This window comes from Lactuca sativa, chromosome 2, assembly GCF_002870075.4.
Source record: "Lactuca sativa cultivar Salinas chromosome 2, Lsat_Salinas_v11, whole genome shotgun sequence".
Taxonomy (NCBI): Eukaryota; Viridiplantae; Streptophyta; class Magnoliopsida; order Asterales; family Asteraceae; genus Lactuca; species Lactuca sativa.
Window position 1 is genome coordinate 180,029,538 of NC_056624.2, and position 15,545 is coordinate 180,045,082.

General features: G+C 39.6%; 1 protein-coding gene across 1 annotated transcript; it reads left to right on the forward strand.

Moving 5' to 3' along the window:
* The first annotated feature begins 1,358 nt into the window (after positions 1–1,358).
* On the forward strand, positions 1,359–4,500 carry LOC111876707 (L-ascorbate oxidase homolog). Its single transcript, XM_023873281.3, has 8 exons — positions 1,359–1,833; positions 2,126–2,303; positions 2,404–2,513; positions 2,593–2,863; positions 2,949–3,048; positions 3,132–3,843; positions 3,944–4,025; positions 4,109–4,500. Exons 2-8 carry the CDS (start codon positions 2,160–2,162, stop codon positions 4,304–4,306), a joined length of 1,617 nt encoding a protein of 538 aa, XP_023729049.1. The 5' UTR covers positions 1,359–1,833; positions 2,126–2,159; the 3' UTR covers positions 4,307–4,500.
* The last annotated feature ends 11,045 nt before the right edge of the window (positions 4,501–15,545 follow it).

Here is a 15,545-nt window from a genome sequence, read left to right on the forward strand (position 1 = left end):
ACAATATTGAGCTTGAGCCGGTTTTCGGGTCGGAATGACCAATTCCGGACCAAATGGTTAGTTTTTTTTTGAAAAAATTGTTTATATTTTAAATAAAATCCAAAAAAATAGGTAGATAACTCAATTTCCTTATTTAAAATGCATCGTACAAAATCTCATATAAAAATCAAATAACCTTAAACTCCTAGTAGACCTGGCAATTTGATACACGACACGATTAACACGACACGAACACGATATGAGTTTTCCGTGTATGTGTTTTAGAAATTCGTGTTTATTCGTGTCTGACACATATTATAAATTCGTGTTTCGTGTCTTATATGTGTCAAACACGAATTTAACTGTTTAGACACGTATAAGACACAATACAAATTCGTGTTGACACATGACACGTATAAACACATATATAAACATATATACTTTAGGGTTAAATTTTATATTTATAATATATTAGGGACCAATTTCGTAAAATTCAATAATTAGTTTATAGCCCTAGCTTAAAAAAAAGCCATTAAAAACGTGTCTATTCGTGTTTTCGTGTAACACGACTGAAAACGTGTGTATTCGTGTCGTGTCACGTGTCACACGAATTTTTTACGTGTCGTGTTCGTGTTTGATACTCCAAACACGTTTTATAATTCGTGTCGTGTTCATGTTTAACAAATTCGTGTCGTGTAAATTCATGTCAGACACAAATACACGACAAGCAGATACGGATTTACAGGTCTAACTCCTAGTAATAAACTTGGAAACCATTTTTTAATTAAAGGTCATTAGATATGAACACTCTGACTTTTGATCACACCTCGGAATGCACTTTCCATTTGTTAATACTTTGACTTTCACCTACTATTATAACTATAATTTATATTTTATTAACTACAGTGGTTTATTATCTTAAGACTAAAAAATTGTCATTCAAACATATAGAATACAGCTCATACTAAACATGGATGATACAAAAATATAACCACTAAAAACTTAAATGAATCATACATGCTATCAATATGGACATATGCTATCAAGCATCTTATTGTTGGTTTATATTAGAGTTTGCAATTTAGTTCGTCTTAATTTGGTAAACAAATTGGCATGTTAGAAATACTTAAAAAGAATAAAATATTTAATTTATTTGAATGAATAAATTTTAGGGAATGTATACAATTAAAATATATTTTGAATAGTTCTTTTCTGTTTTAACTTTTAACATGTTTCATTTTCATTTTTTTTTTAATAATAAAATTTTATATTATTTAAAAATAAAATAAAACATAGTGTTTTGGCGCGTAAAGAAAGAAGGGTTTCTGCACGATTGACAGAAGCTTCCGGTCGGGTTGGCGCCTTGTTTCCATGTGCGATTAGCATAAACCCTAACCCTTTCACTTCTCTCTTCATAAAGTCTTCAGCTTTAGATCATTAATCAAAGGAAGTTTTTTGAACGCATTTATGATTGATCCGTTCTCCACTGCGACATTCTAGGGTTTAATCGTCGAGTCTCAATTTGCATAAACCTGTTGACGAAGTGGGACAATTAATTATCTTGGGTCAAATAGATCTCAATATTAGTTTCCCATTTTGAAAATCATGGGCTGCTATTACTCCTCACCGCTAATTAATGATCACCTTGAAGTACGGCGTAATAGATCTCGCTTCTATTTTCGAAATCGATTCCATGTTACTCTCTTAATCGATGAAATGTTCTCGGCGTTGTCTTCGTATATAAATTGTCCAATGGACTTGTCTCTGATCATCAAACTTTCATCTCCTCGCTTTTGTTCATTCCCTTTCAATTCATACGCGGGAGGTTCATCCTGCTCTGCTTCTTCCAATACTGTAAGTATTTGATTTCTCTTGCTAACCTGAATGAGTTATTTGCCATCCTGTCACACTGTGAACATGAGTTATTTGCTGCATATTGCACTGCTTTACATATTTGGTTTAATGCCAAGTTTTGTATGTGCAGTCAATAACAGTCATGCACACTTGATACAGTATGTGTTAATTAGTTTGCATGGAGCTATTATGGGTGTCTTATCTACTTCTTTTAAGACTAGCTATACAGTTACCTATTAGTTTCTCATGATCTGACGATCGTTTTGTTTGAATCCATCATTTAATGGTACAGGTATTAGATTCTTGGAAGGACATACTCAGACAACATGAATCAGGCCATCATCCGACCATTTTATCTTGGACTTTTGGCTTGGTTATGTGTCTTCTTTGTGAAGGCTGAAGACCCATACAGATTTTTTACATTTGAAGTTACATACGGACAAATTTCTCCTCTTGGTGTTTCACAAAGGGTAATAGTCAACACACTTCTACTTATTGCACACTTCAAGATGATGATGATGATGATGATATCTTTAACTTATAATCTCTTCTTGTCTACCATTACTTTAGGGCATACTTGTCAATGGGAAGTTCCCAGGCCCAACCATTGACTGTATCACCAACGACAATGTAATTGTCAATGTCATTAACAAGCTGGATGAGCCCTTTCTTCTCACCTGGTAAGTACTTTCCTCTGATTTGATTTTGTGTTCTTTTTTGCTTTTTGTGATCATGTCTCATATTAACTCGCTACTATAGGAATGGTATCAAACAAAGAAAGACCTCATGGCAAGATGGAGTTTTGGGGACAAACTGCCCAATCCCACCAAACTCAAACTGGACATACCAAATGCAAATGAAAGATCAAATTGGAACCTATTCCTACTTCCCTTCAACCAAGATGCATAGAGCTGTTGGTGGTTTTGGAGCAATTAATATCCGAGCAAGAGCTGTGATTTTTGTCCCATATCTCAAACCAGTTGAGGAATTCACTTTACTCATCAGTGACTGGTGGAAATCAGATCACAAGGTATTTTCTAATTTTCTTTCTTTCCCTTTCATCCTTCTCAGTTACACTGTAGACAAACAGTTAAATTAATAAGGTTCTTTTTCAGACACTACAACAAACACTCGACTCTGGGAAAACTCTTCCCATGGCTGATGCTCTACTAATCAATGGTCATGTTCAATCAACCTCTTTCACAACTCAAAAAGGTTACATTTTTCATACCCTATAAACTCAACATGACATGGGTTCTTGAGTCTTGACTTCTTTCTAATATATGATAATCTTTCAGGTCAAAGGTACATGTTTAGAGTATCAAATGTGGCCTTAACCACTTCAATTAACTTCAGAATCCAAAACCATACACTGACACTTGTCGAAACTGAAGGATCACATACTTTACAAGAATCATACGAATCACTAGACATTCATGTTGGTCAATCCGCTTCTTTCTTGGTCAACCTTAATGCTCCTCTAAAAGACTACTTCATTGTTGCTTCAACTCGTTTCACCAAACCAGTTCTTACAGCTACATCAACCCTCCACTATGATGGCTCCACCACCAAAGCTTCTTTACCACTACCATGGGGTCCCACCTATGAAATTCATTGGTCAATGAAACAAGCAAGAACAATCAGATGGAATTTAACAGCAAATGCAGCTAGACCTAACCCTCAAGGCTCATATCACTATGGAACAATTCCAGTAACAAGAACAGTTGTGCTTGCTAATTCAGCTGAAAATATTAATGGAAAACTTAGGTATGCTGTGAATCAGGTGTCGTATGCTAACCCAGAAACTCCATTGAAGATTGCTGATTTTTATAACATTCCTGGAGTCTTCCACTTAAGCTCAATCAAAGATTCACCTCCTTCAACCCCTCCTGTTATTGGTGCCTCTGTTATGGGGTTCACTCTTCATGACTTTGTTGAAATTGTCTTCCAAAACAATGAGGGAACTATTCAATCATGGCATCTTGATGGGTCTGATTTTTGGGCTGTTGGGTAAGTGATAAATTGATAACTGATAAGTCACTTTTATATTTTCTTTTAAAAAGAATTAAAATCACATTTCTTGAATCTTGATTTGTTGTAATTTGTATAGGTTTGGATCTGGGCAGTGGAATGCTACACTTAGGAAAAGATTTTATAATCTGAATGATGCTACAACAAGACACACTATGCAGGTATAAAATATTAATTAAAGTTGTGATTTTTTTTTGGTATGAAAGTAGATTTGGTTGCTGATTATTTTGTGATTTGGTGTTAGGTGTATCCAAATTCATGGAGTGCGATATTGGTTTCTATGGACAACAAGGGGATGTGGAATCTGAGGTCTGCAATTTGGCCAAGGAGATATTTGGGACAGGAGTTGTATACGAAAGTTTGGAATGATGAAAAGAGTTCTCGCACTGAATATGACATCCCATTGAATGCATTAAGATGTGGAAAGGCGCCATTGAATTAGAAGATTATGAAATATATTGTTGAATGTAGTTTGTTTTTAATTTTATTTTTCAGTTTTTTTTCACCGGTTACGAGGGTGTAATCATGTTGGAGAAGATGAAAAACTTGATTTGTATTTTTGTTGTTCAGTATTTTTCATTATATAGGTGTTATGTAAGTGATATATAAGGAAAAATAAATGTATGATTGCATGTACTTCGTAGTTTAACTGTTTAACTCTTATAAGAACTTGCATACTTCAAAAAAAATCTTTTGTAAAGAATATATATATATATATATATATATATATATATATATATATATATATATATATATATATATATATATATATATATATATATATATAGTAAACAAACAATCAATAAAGAACATCAAACACATGAAATTGACTATACTAGTCTATCTGTCTAACAGCCCACTACTGCATACAGGGTCTCATACAATACATTACGCCACAACAGACAGATCTCCAATGAATTCATCATTATACTTATATATAATCAAAAGTGAGATAGACAGTTGAACAAGTAATCTCACTTTAGAGCCACAACCAAATAAGGAACATGCAAAAAAAAAACCTAGATAAAGAGTTCTCAGTGTCACAATCAGGAATTTTTGTGCCTTGTAACTACAATACTTAAGTCAAATTATGAATCCAAAAACATAAGAACATGTATGATGCTTATTCTATGACAACAAAATTGCAATCAAATACACCATACAAGCATTACAAATAGTCAACAAGCAATTGGAAACTCTATAAGTTCTTGTTTAGGTCCATTTTGGTCTAGGACTTCCTTATTGGACCCAATGGACCAATAAGCTTCCAATTTGACCATCTGGGGCTTAGAACTCTTAAATGGGCTCTAATTGGACCCACTTCCATTTATTTCAACATTTTGGGCCATATTGGGCCTATAATGAAATAAATCAATTATATGAACCATTTTGGGCCATATTTAACCTAGTGTAGCCCTAATAGGTCATAAGAATCATATTTATGGTTATTTGGACCAAGCACCACTTAACATAAACATGAAAAAGGCTTAAGCATGCAAGGCCCAAATTCTTTTCTCTCCCTCTCTAATTCTCGGCCCAAGCCCATGTAAAAAGGGAGAGTTGACTTTCATGGCCACCTCATTTTTACATATTGGGTTTCCATGCATCTTATCTCATATTTCCATGCATATATCACTTTAAGATCTATCTCTTTCTCTCTCTCTCTCTCTCTCTCTCTCTCTCTCTTGCTCTCGGCCGAGTTCAAGCACACACACACATTTCACTCACTCTTCTCTCAAGAAAACTCTCCCATACCTCCTCCATATTTTCGAGATTCAAGGACTTTGCAAGGAGGATTCTTCACAAAAATCATCATCTAGGTAAGTTGATGCTTGAATCCACACTCTAGACTCCTTGTTCTATACAAAAATCTCTTCTTAACTCATATGAAATCATGATCTTGCATCTTAGAACCACCTCAAATTCGAGATCTTCATCAAGGTGTTGCTAGGGCCGAAAATCACCTCACTTTCTTCCTTTTCTTCTTCAAATCAAAACCACAACTCAAGGTGAGCTTCATACCCCCTATTTTTCGGTTTTTTATAAGTTTCGTGGGGGGAGAATACAAGCAAATGTGTAGATCTATGAGTATATGTATGCTTTGTGTGATTTCTATGCTAGTATATATGTTCTTATGTGATTGTGGTGTTGGATCTAGTCAAAAAGACCTTAAAACCAAGATCTACATTAAGTTGTATGAAATTAGTATAAATTATATTATTTCACACAAATCATTTCTAGAAAAATAACCAAGTTGGTTAATATGAACATCTGTGGGCTTAAAACCCATTTTTGGACTCAAAATGCTAAAAATATAAAACTAAAGGGCCCAAAATGTCAAAATACAAATTCTGAGGGATGAGATGAGTCAAAACAGTTTCAAAAATGTAATTCTTGGAAATTTACCCTTTTGAAGGATTGAAATGTGAATTTTTAAACATAATGGGCCAAAAATGAACTTTTCGGCCCAATAAAGCCCAAATTGCGAGATTTTCAAACTAGAGGGGCTGAAACTGCACTTTTCTGTAAAACAGGGGACTACTAGTGTACCAAGTCCATTTCAAGGGTTAAAAATGCTTTTCAAATTTAGAAGGGACCAAAGATGTAAAAATTTTCCATTTTCGGTCAAAATTGTAAAAATTGCGAGAATAGAGGTTTCAACCGAGAAAAACTCCATTTTGAGGGACTAAAACTGTTTTTCAAGTAAATTGGGGCTGAAAAATACCTTTTCAACAAGTTTTGATACTAAAGTGTCAAGAAAAATGGTTTAAGGACTAAAATGGAAATTCTTTTATATAAAGGGTTAAAAGTGTAAATTTATCCAAGAAAGGGCTTCAAAATGAAAAATTCTAATATTTTAAACAATAAATCCTTTATGACAAAATACTAGTACCACGACTACCGACGAAATATAATACACCTTCAACACCAAAATCGTTACCAAACGAATTGATTCGGTCTCGAGTCAATAACGAATCAAAAATCTAAACACAACGATACTCCAATATACACGCGGAAATTACGGGAAGTCAATACACACGTGGGAATTCACCAGACGTCGATACACCATCTTTGGGCCCGAAAGTTTCAAATCGTGCTTGTTGGGCCTAGCTAGCCCAATGACATGATCTTTAGGCCCGAAGGAAACGTGCTTACATGATATTGGGTCTTATACGACCTAATACCGTGTAAAAGGACTTTCAATAACTCATGTGCTGTTGGGCCCCAAGGGTCCTTTGGCACTACTAGTAAAGTCGAGAAGTCAAATGCGAGCTGGGCCAAGGGCCTTTCGCATTCGCGATAGCCTTTAACGACTCATGGAATTAACGGGGCTTCACACCCTCTTTTCTTCTTAGGTCGTGGGGCTATGGGAAGTCAGGGTGGTTGGATTAGGTGAGTAGTACAGACGACGCCCAAGGGATCGTTTGTATAGTTGTAAGCTAGTCATTTCTTTAATGCGTGATTATAACAACTCACTACTCATGACTAATCCGATGTCACCTGGAATCATCGAAAACACACGTTGCAATGGTATAATAATATATAAACGCTTAATTTAAAGTATTAGGAAAACATCGGGTTTTCCTAGGGATTTCAACTCTTACACCTACGTGATGCATACCAAGTATAACAATTTTTCACACTTATAGAAATAAACAAGCATACCTACGGATCTTCACACTTTTTCTTACTTACAATAATCTTTTCAGAAAATATCGGATTTTCTGGTGGTTTTTCAAAATAATACAAACATTATGTTTCAAACATTACTTATGAACTCACCAACATTTCATATGTTGACGTTTTTCAAAATACTTGTATTCTCAGGTAACAGGTAAATCGAAGGGAAAAATGTACTCAGTAATGTCTTGTTGTTTGTTTAACTAGTATCGAACAATCTACTTTTAGGAATGTAATGTTTTGAAACAATGTATTAATGTAAACACTACCAGTTGTAATATTTCAATGCATGGTGATGAATGATGTTATGTTTCATGTATATTCATTGTGATGGTATTCAATTGAGTCACAACAGCCCTAAGACGTTTCCGCTGTCTGGTTCGGGGGTGTGACAGGTTGGTATCAGAGCTTTGTTTATAGTGAACTAGCATATCTAGCCACACATTGATATGCAACTATAAACCAAAAGTGGGACTAACACAACTCTGAACAAAACAAGCAAAACACAACAATAAAACACCCTTGCTTGCATTAGGAATAAGAACATAACGCCGAACCAAACAAGATAACGCTAGTATCCCGGTTAATTCAGGACTGTTTTTAGTGGTATCAAGGAGTGGATGCAGCCTGATCAACTACATTCCCTCCAAGGTATAACTAACACATGTTCTGATGAGATCGCGATAGCTAGGGAACCTGAAAACAAACCCCTTTATCACCAAAAAGAGAAGAACGCCTGCATAGTCTATGCAATAGTTGTAGCATCCTAGGAATAATGTTAGCATATTTACACACTCTCGCAGACATCATTGTTGGTTTTCATCACCCCGAAGATCCTTATTTCCCTAACCAGGGAAATAACGGATGGTTAGACGAGGAGCCTGAGGAAGACCCCGAAGAGGAATCTAACGGGGAACCGGAGGCAGGAGTCGAGGGTGAGCCTGCCGAACCAGAAGAAGAACAGGAGGAGGAAGAAGATGAAGGAAAATTTGAGGAGGAACCCGATGGCAGTGAAGGGGGTGATTTGGACGCAGAGTCCGAGGTCATCAACCCCCCTTACCCGATCAGGGTGCCTGCTTACCGGGTGGGCCCCACTGGTCCTACACCTCCATGGGGTATTGATCTCTGGAGATGGAGCAGACGGCAGGGACAACGACCCCCGTACGGTATGTCACGAGAGTTCTTTGACCTGCGGGATGGAGGACCGACAGATCGAGCCCTTCCAGTCATGGTGAAACGGTTACGGAACACTGGCGACCTTACTCAGAGCACTGCCGACCAGGTACGCCAGTTGTGGACTAGGGTCGAGCGTGTAGAACAGGAGACACGTGACGTTCTTTGAGAGTTCCACATGAGGTAGGTGAGGTGGGAGTCTTGACTCCAGGACGCGGAACGACAGGTGGCTCGTCTTCAGGGAGCATCCACATCCTCGGCACCACCCCCGGGCACAACTCATCATGGCTAGAGATAGAGTTATCTTACTAGGTCATTAGGAACTATGCTATGTACCCAGGCTCTATGTTTAAGTGACTACACTACTCATAGAGCTGTTATGCTTTCGAACTAGTGTCACTCATGTATGCTCTTACAAGCAAAATTTTCATGTATCAAATGTGGATAATATTAGTAAACTTTTACACGCTTTATTATGATATTACAAATTGCTATGTGTTACGAATCTATGATTGTATGCTACATGATATAAGTACTTAAGTTCGTGCCATACACCTAGTCAGTAGGATCACAACCACACGGAAGCCACGTACACTCAACATTTTTCCGTTTCATGACAGAAAGATGCCTCGCCGACCTAATAGCGGAAACCCTGGACCAACCCCACCCGAAGTTGACTCAGCCGCATTCCAGGTAGCGGTCTCTGTTGCGGTCACTGCAGCGATGGCACAAATTCATCAAGGGAACAATGGAGGAGTCAACGGGCAAGGGGCCGGGAGTTCGAACAACGGAATGAATCAAGGACCCACCAAAACATGTACCTACAAGGACTTCACAAACGCTAAACCACGAACCTTTAACGGCACTGGAGGGGTGATCACTCTGAAACGATGGATCGAGAAGGTGGAGTCGATATTTGAGATATGCGACTGTCCGGAGGAAATAAAGGTGAAGTTTGCAGCATGCACTTTCGTTGATCAAGCGCTCACTTGGTGGAACGGACACGTGGAAGCCATGACACTCCCTGTAGCCAACTCCATGTCGTGGTCAGAAATGAATGAAATGTTGATGGCTGAATACTGCCCACGAGGTGAGATCCAGAAAATGGAGCAGGAGCTGTGGAACCTCATTGTGCGGAATGCGGATATCGATGCTTACATATCAAGATTTAGTGAACTATCTCTGCTATGCCCGGGTATGATCACCTCGGAAGGAAAGAAGATCGAGCGATTCATCTGGGGACTAACCTCTCCGATCCAAGGAAACGTGATAGCTGCAAATCCCGAAACTTTCAACAGTGCTAAAAGATTGGCAAAGAAGCTGTATGACCACAACAATAAGAAGGGGGATAAGCCAACGGAGACTGAGGCCAAGAAGGAAAGTGATGGCAAGAAAGGGAAAAACAACAAAAGGAAGGGGCGTCAAGGCTCCGAGACTTCTAAGAAGCAGCAGACAGTGGCAGTTAATGCTGCCACCCGCGCAAGTCCCAGCTACACCACATGCTCCAGCCTTAGCTGCCCCAAATGCTCCTAGACCTTATTCCTGTAATCTTCCCAAGTGCAACAAGTGCGGTTTCCATCATAATGGAGAATGCAAGGAGTTGCAGTGCACCAGTTGCAATCGGAAGGGACACACGGTGAGGTACTGCAGGACCTACCCTCCTCAAAATCAACAACAGGGAAACAACAACAACAACCGCATCAACAACAACATCAATGTTGGGGGCAACAACGCCGGTCCTAGCCACACATGCTATGGGTGCGGAAGGACTGGGCATTTTCGTCGCGATTGACCTAACGACAACAATCCTAGAAATGGAGGAACGAGAAGGTGCTGGCCATGGGTCAGGGGGAAGCAATTCAGGATCCCGCAGTTGTTATCGGTACGTTTCCCCCAAACCACACTTATGCATGCATCCTATTTGACACCAGAGCGGAGCGAAGTTTCGTAAGCAATAAGTTTAAGCATTTATTAAAACAACAACCCCAGAAGCTCAATGAAACCTTTACGGTGGAAATGGCCAATGGGAAAACCGAATCCACGGGGGGAATCTACATCGAATGTACTCTAACCCTGAACCAAAACGTCTTTTGAATAGACTTAATGCCTGTGTCCATTAGGGGTTTCGATGTGATTATTGGCATGGACTGGTTAAGCCTCTACCATGCTGAGATTATGTGTCACGAGAAGGCCGTTCGCCTTCGCCTTGCTAATCACGAAACCCTAGGCATTTACAGAGACAAACCTAGCACGAACCTTCGCCTCATCTCGTGCATCCAGGCACAAAAACATCTACGAAAGAAAGATTTGACATTTTTGGCTCACATAGTGGATAAAACCAAGGAAGAGAATAACCTTCAAGATATTCCAGTAGCACGTGAATTTCCAGACGTATTTCCTGAAGATCTTCCTGGAGTACCCCCGGAGAGGCAAGTTGAATTCCGAATTGACCTCGTTCCAGGAGTAACCCCTCTAGCTAAATCGCCCTACCAGCTAGCTCCTGCTGAAATGCAGGAATTATCCAGTCAACTCAGCGAACTCCAAGACAAGGGATTCATCCGACCTATTTACTCACCATGGGGAGCTCCGGTCCCGTTTGTCAAAAAGAAGGACGGATCTTTTAGGATGTGCATCAATTACAGAAAGTTAAATAAACTCACTGTCAAAAATCGCTATCCACTCCCACGAATCGACGATCTATTTGACCAGCTCCAAGGAGCTAGTTACTTCTCTAAGATAGATCTAAGGTCCGGATACCATCAACTCAAAGTCCGGGAAGAGGATATTCCTAAAACCGCTTTCCGAACTCGTTACGGACATTATGAATTTGTCGTAATGCCATTTGGTCTAACAAATGCCCCTGCTGCATTTATGGATCTGATGAACCGAATCTGTCGACCATTCCTCGACAACTTTGTCATTGTCTTCATCGATGACATTCTCGTCTATTCCTGAAGCGAGGAAGAGCATGGTCAACATCTCCGACAAATTCTAGAAACTCTGCGATCAGAAAAGTTGTACACAAAACTCTCCAAGTGTGAGTTTTGGCTCCGTAGTGTTAACTTCCTAGGTCATGTTGTTAGTCAATAAGGAATTCATGTGGATCCTTCCAAGGTCAAAGCCGTCGAAGGATGGGCCGTCCCGACAACACCCACGGAAATTCGTCAATTTTTAGGTCTAGCAGGCTACTATAGGAGGTTCATTCAAAACTTCTCTAAGATCGCCAAGCCACTTACCTCACTTACACAAAAGGGCGTACCATTCAAATGGACGGACAAACAAGAGGTTGCATTCTGAACCCTGAAGCAAGCCCTCTGTAGTGCCCCGGTACTATCTCTACCGGAGGGAACGGAAGATTTCGTGGTCTACTGTGACGCGTCAAATCAGGGCTTAGGTTGCGTTCTCATGCAGCGTGGAAGAGTGATAGCTTACGCATCCCGTCAACTAAAGACACACGAAGTGAATTATACAACCCACGATCTGGAATTGGGAGCCGTGGTCTTTGCTCTGAAGATTTGGAGGCATTACCTTTATGGTACAAAGTGCACCATCTTCACGGACCACAAAAGTCTCCAGCATATCTTGAATCAAAAAGAGCTGAATATGAGGCAACGAAGATGGTTCGAATTATTAAACGATCACGAGTGTGAAATCAAGTACCACCCGGGCAAGGCCAACGTGGTAGCTGACGCATTGAGCCGGAAGGAGTACTCTAATCGTCGTGCAAAAACTCTCTCAATAACCATCCAATCCCAATTAACCACTCAGATTGGGGTAGCCCAGTCGGAGGCCATGAAGAAGGAAAACAAAGCAAGCGAAGCATTACGCGGAATGGAGAAGAATCTAGAGGTAAAAGAGGACGGAGTATACTATTTCATGAACCGTATTTGGGTCCCTAAACTCGGAGGATTTAGGGAGGTAGTCATGAAGGAAGCTCACAAGACGCGATACTCCATTCATTCCGGCTCGGACAAGATGTATTTGGATGTTAAACAACACTATTGGTGGCCTAACATGAAGGCATAAATTGCCACCTATGTTGGTAAGTGCCTTACTTGTGCCAAGGTAAAGGTGGAGTACCAGAAGCCCTCAGGATTATTACAGCAAACGGTGATCCCTGAGTGGAAATGGGAAGGGATTTCTATGGATTTTGTGACCAAGCTGCCCAAGACGCCGGATGGACTAGACACCATATGGGTAATAGTCGACCGCCTGACGAAATCCGCTCATTTCCTGCCAATAAAAGAATCCTACAAGATGGAAAGGCTGACGCGTTTATACATTCGAGAAATCGTGAGACTCCACGGAGTACCAGTGTCTATTATCTCGGATATAGACAGTAGGTTCACTTCACGTTTTTGGCAATCACTCCAGAAAGCACTTGGAACCCATCTCGACATGAGCACCGCTTACCACCCACAAACGGATGGTCAAAGCGAACGAACCATTCAAACGCTCGAAGACATGCTTCGCGCATGTGTGATAGACTTTGGGAAGTCTTGGGATACCCACTTACCTTTAGTCAAATTCTCATATAACAACAGTTACCATTCGAGCATCAAGGTCGCTCCTTTCCAAGCACTGTACGGGCGTAAGTGTAGATCACCGTAATGTTGGGCTGAGGTGGGCGACACCCAGCTAGCAAAGGCACTCACATAGGACAAGGCACTAACGAGATCGGAGATCATTCGTGAAACCACGGAAAAGATTGTTCAAATCAGAGCTCGATTACAAGCATCGCGCGACCGACAAAAGAGCTACGCCGATAAACGTCGAAAGCCCTTAGAGTTTCAGGTCGGGGATCGAGTACTGTTAAAAGTCTCACCTTTGAAGGGAGTCATTCGTTTCGGAAAACGGGGAAAACTGAACCCACGCTACATTGGACACTTCGAGATCGTCGCCCGAATAGGTCCAGTGGCGTATAAACTGCAACTACCCGCAGAGCTAAACAGTGTGCACCCCGTGTTCCATGTTTCTAATCTAAAGAAGTGTCTATCGGATGAAACACTAGTCGTTCCCCTTGACGAGATTGAAATCAACGAGAATCTCCTGTTCGTTGAAGAACCGGTCGAAATTATGGACAGGGAGGTGAAGCGTACTAAGCAAAGTCGCATCCCGATCGTGAAAGTACGGTGGAACGCGAAGCATGGGCCAAAATTCACGTGGGAACGCGAAGATCAATGAAGAAAAAGTACCCTCACCTATTCTAGCATTCTGAAATCTAGCTTTCAAAAGAATTTCGGGACGAAATTCCCTCTAACGGGGGGATGATGTCACAATCAGGAATTTTTGTGCCTTGTAACTACAATACTTAAGTCAAATTATGAATCCAAAAACATAAGAACATGTATGATGCTTATTCTATGACAACAAAATTGCAATCAAATACACCATACAAGCATTACAAATAGTCAACAAGCAATTGGAAACTCTATAAGTTCTTGTTTAGGTCCATTTTGGTCTAGGACTTCCTTATTGGACCCAATGGACCAATAAGCTTCCAATTTGACCATCTGGGGCTTAGAACTCTTAAATGGGCTCTAATTGGACCCACTTCCATTTATTTCAACATTTTGGGCCATATTGGGCCTAGAATGAAATAAATCAATTATATGAACCATTTTGGGCCATATTTAACCTAGTGTAGCCCTAATAGGTCATAAGAATCATATTTATGGTTATTTGGACCAAGCACCACTTAACATAAACATGAAAAAGGCTTAAGCATGCAAGGCCCAAATTCTTTTCTCTCCCTCTCTAATTCTCGGCCCAAGCCCATGTAAAAAGGGAGAGTTGACTTTCATGGCCACCTCATTTTTACATATTGGGTTTCCATGCATCTTATCTCATATTTCCATGCATATATCACTTCAAGATCTATCTCTTTCTCTCTCTCTCTCTCTCTTGCTCTCGGCCGAGTTCAAGCACACACACACACATTTCATTCACTCTTCTCTCAAGAAAACTCTCCAATACCTCCTCCATATTTTCGAGATTCAAGGACTTTGCAAGGAGGATTCTTCACAAAAATCATCATCTAGGTAAGTTGATGCTTGAATCCACACTCTAGACTCCTTGTTCTATACAAAAATCTCTTCTTAACTCATATGAAATCATGATCTTGCATCTTAGAACCACCTCAAATTCGAGATCTTCATCAAGGTGTTGCTAGGGCCGAAAATCACCTCACTTTCTTCCTTTTCTTCTTCAAATCAAAACCACAACTCAAGGTGAGCTTCATACCCCCTATTTTTCGGTTTTTTATAAGTTTCGTGGGGGGAGAATACAAGCAAATGTGTAGATCTATGAGTATATGTATGCTTTGTGTGATTTCTATGCTAGTATATATGTTCTTATGTGATTGTGGTGTTGGATCTAGTCAAAAAGACCTTAAAACCAAGATCTACATTAAGTTGTATGAAATTAGTATAAATTATATTATTTCACACAAATCATTTCTAGAAAAATAACCAAGTTGGTTAATATGAACATCTGTGGGCTTAAAACCCATTTTTGGACTCAAAATGCTAAAAATATAAAACTAAAGGGCCCAAAATGTCAAAATACAAATTCTGAGGGATGAGATGAGTCAAAACAGTTTCAAAAATGTAATTCTTGGAAATTTACCCTTTTGAAGGATTGAAATGTGAATTTTTAAACATAATGGGCCAAAAATGAACTTTTCGGCCCAATAAAGCCCAAATTGCGAGATTTTCAAACTAGAGGGGCTGAAACTGCACTTTTCTGTAAAACAGGGGACTACTAGTGTACCAAGTCCATTTCAAGGGTTAAAAATGCTTTTCAAATTTAGAAGGGACCAAAGATGT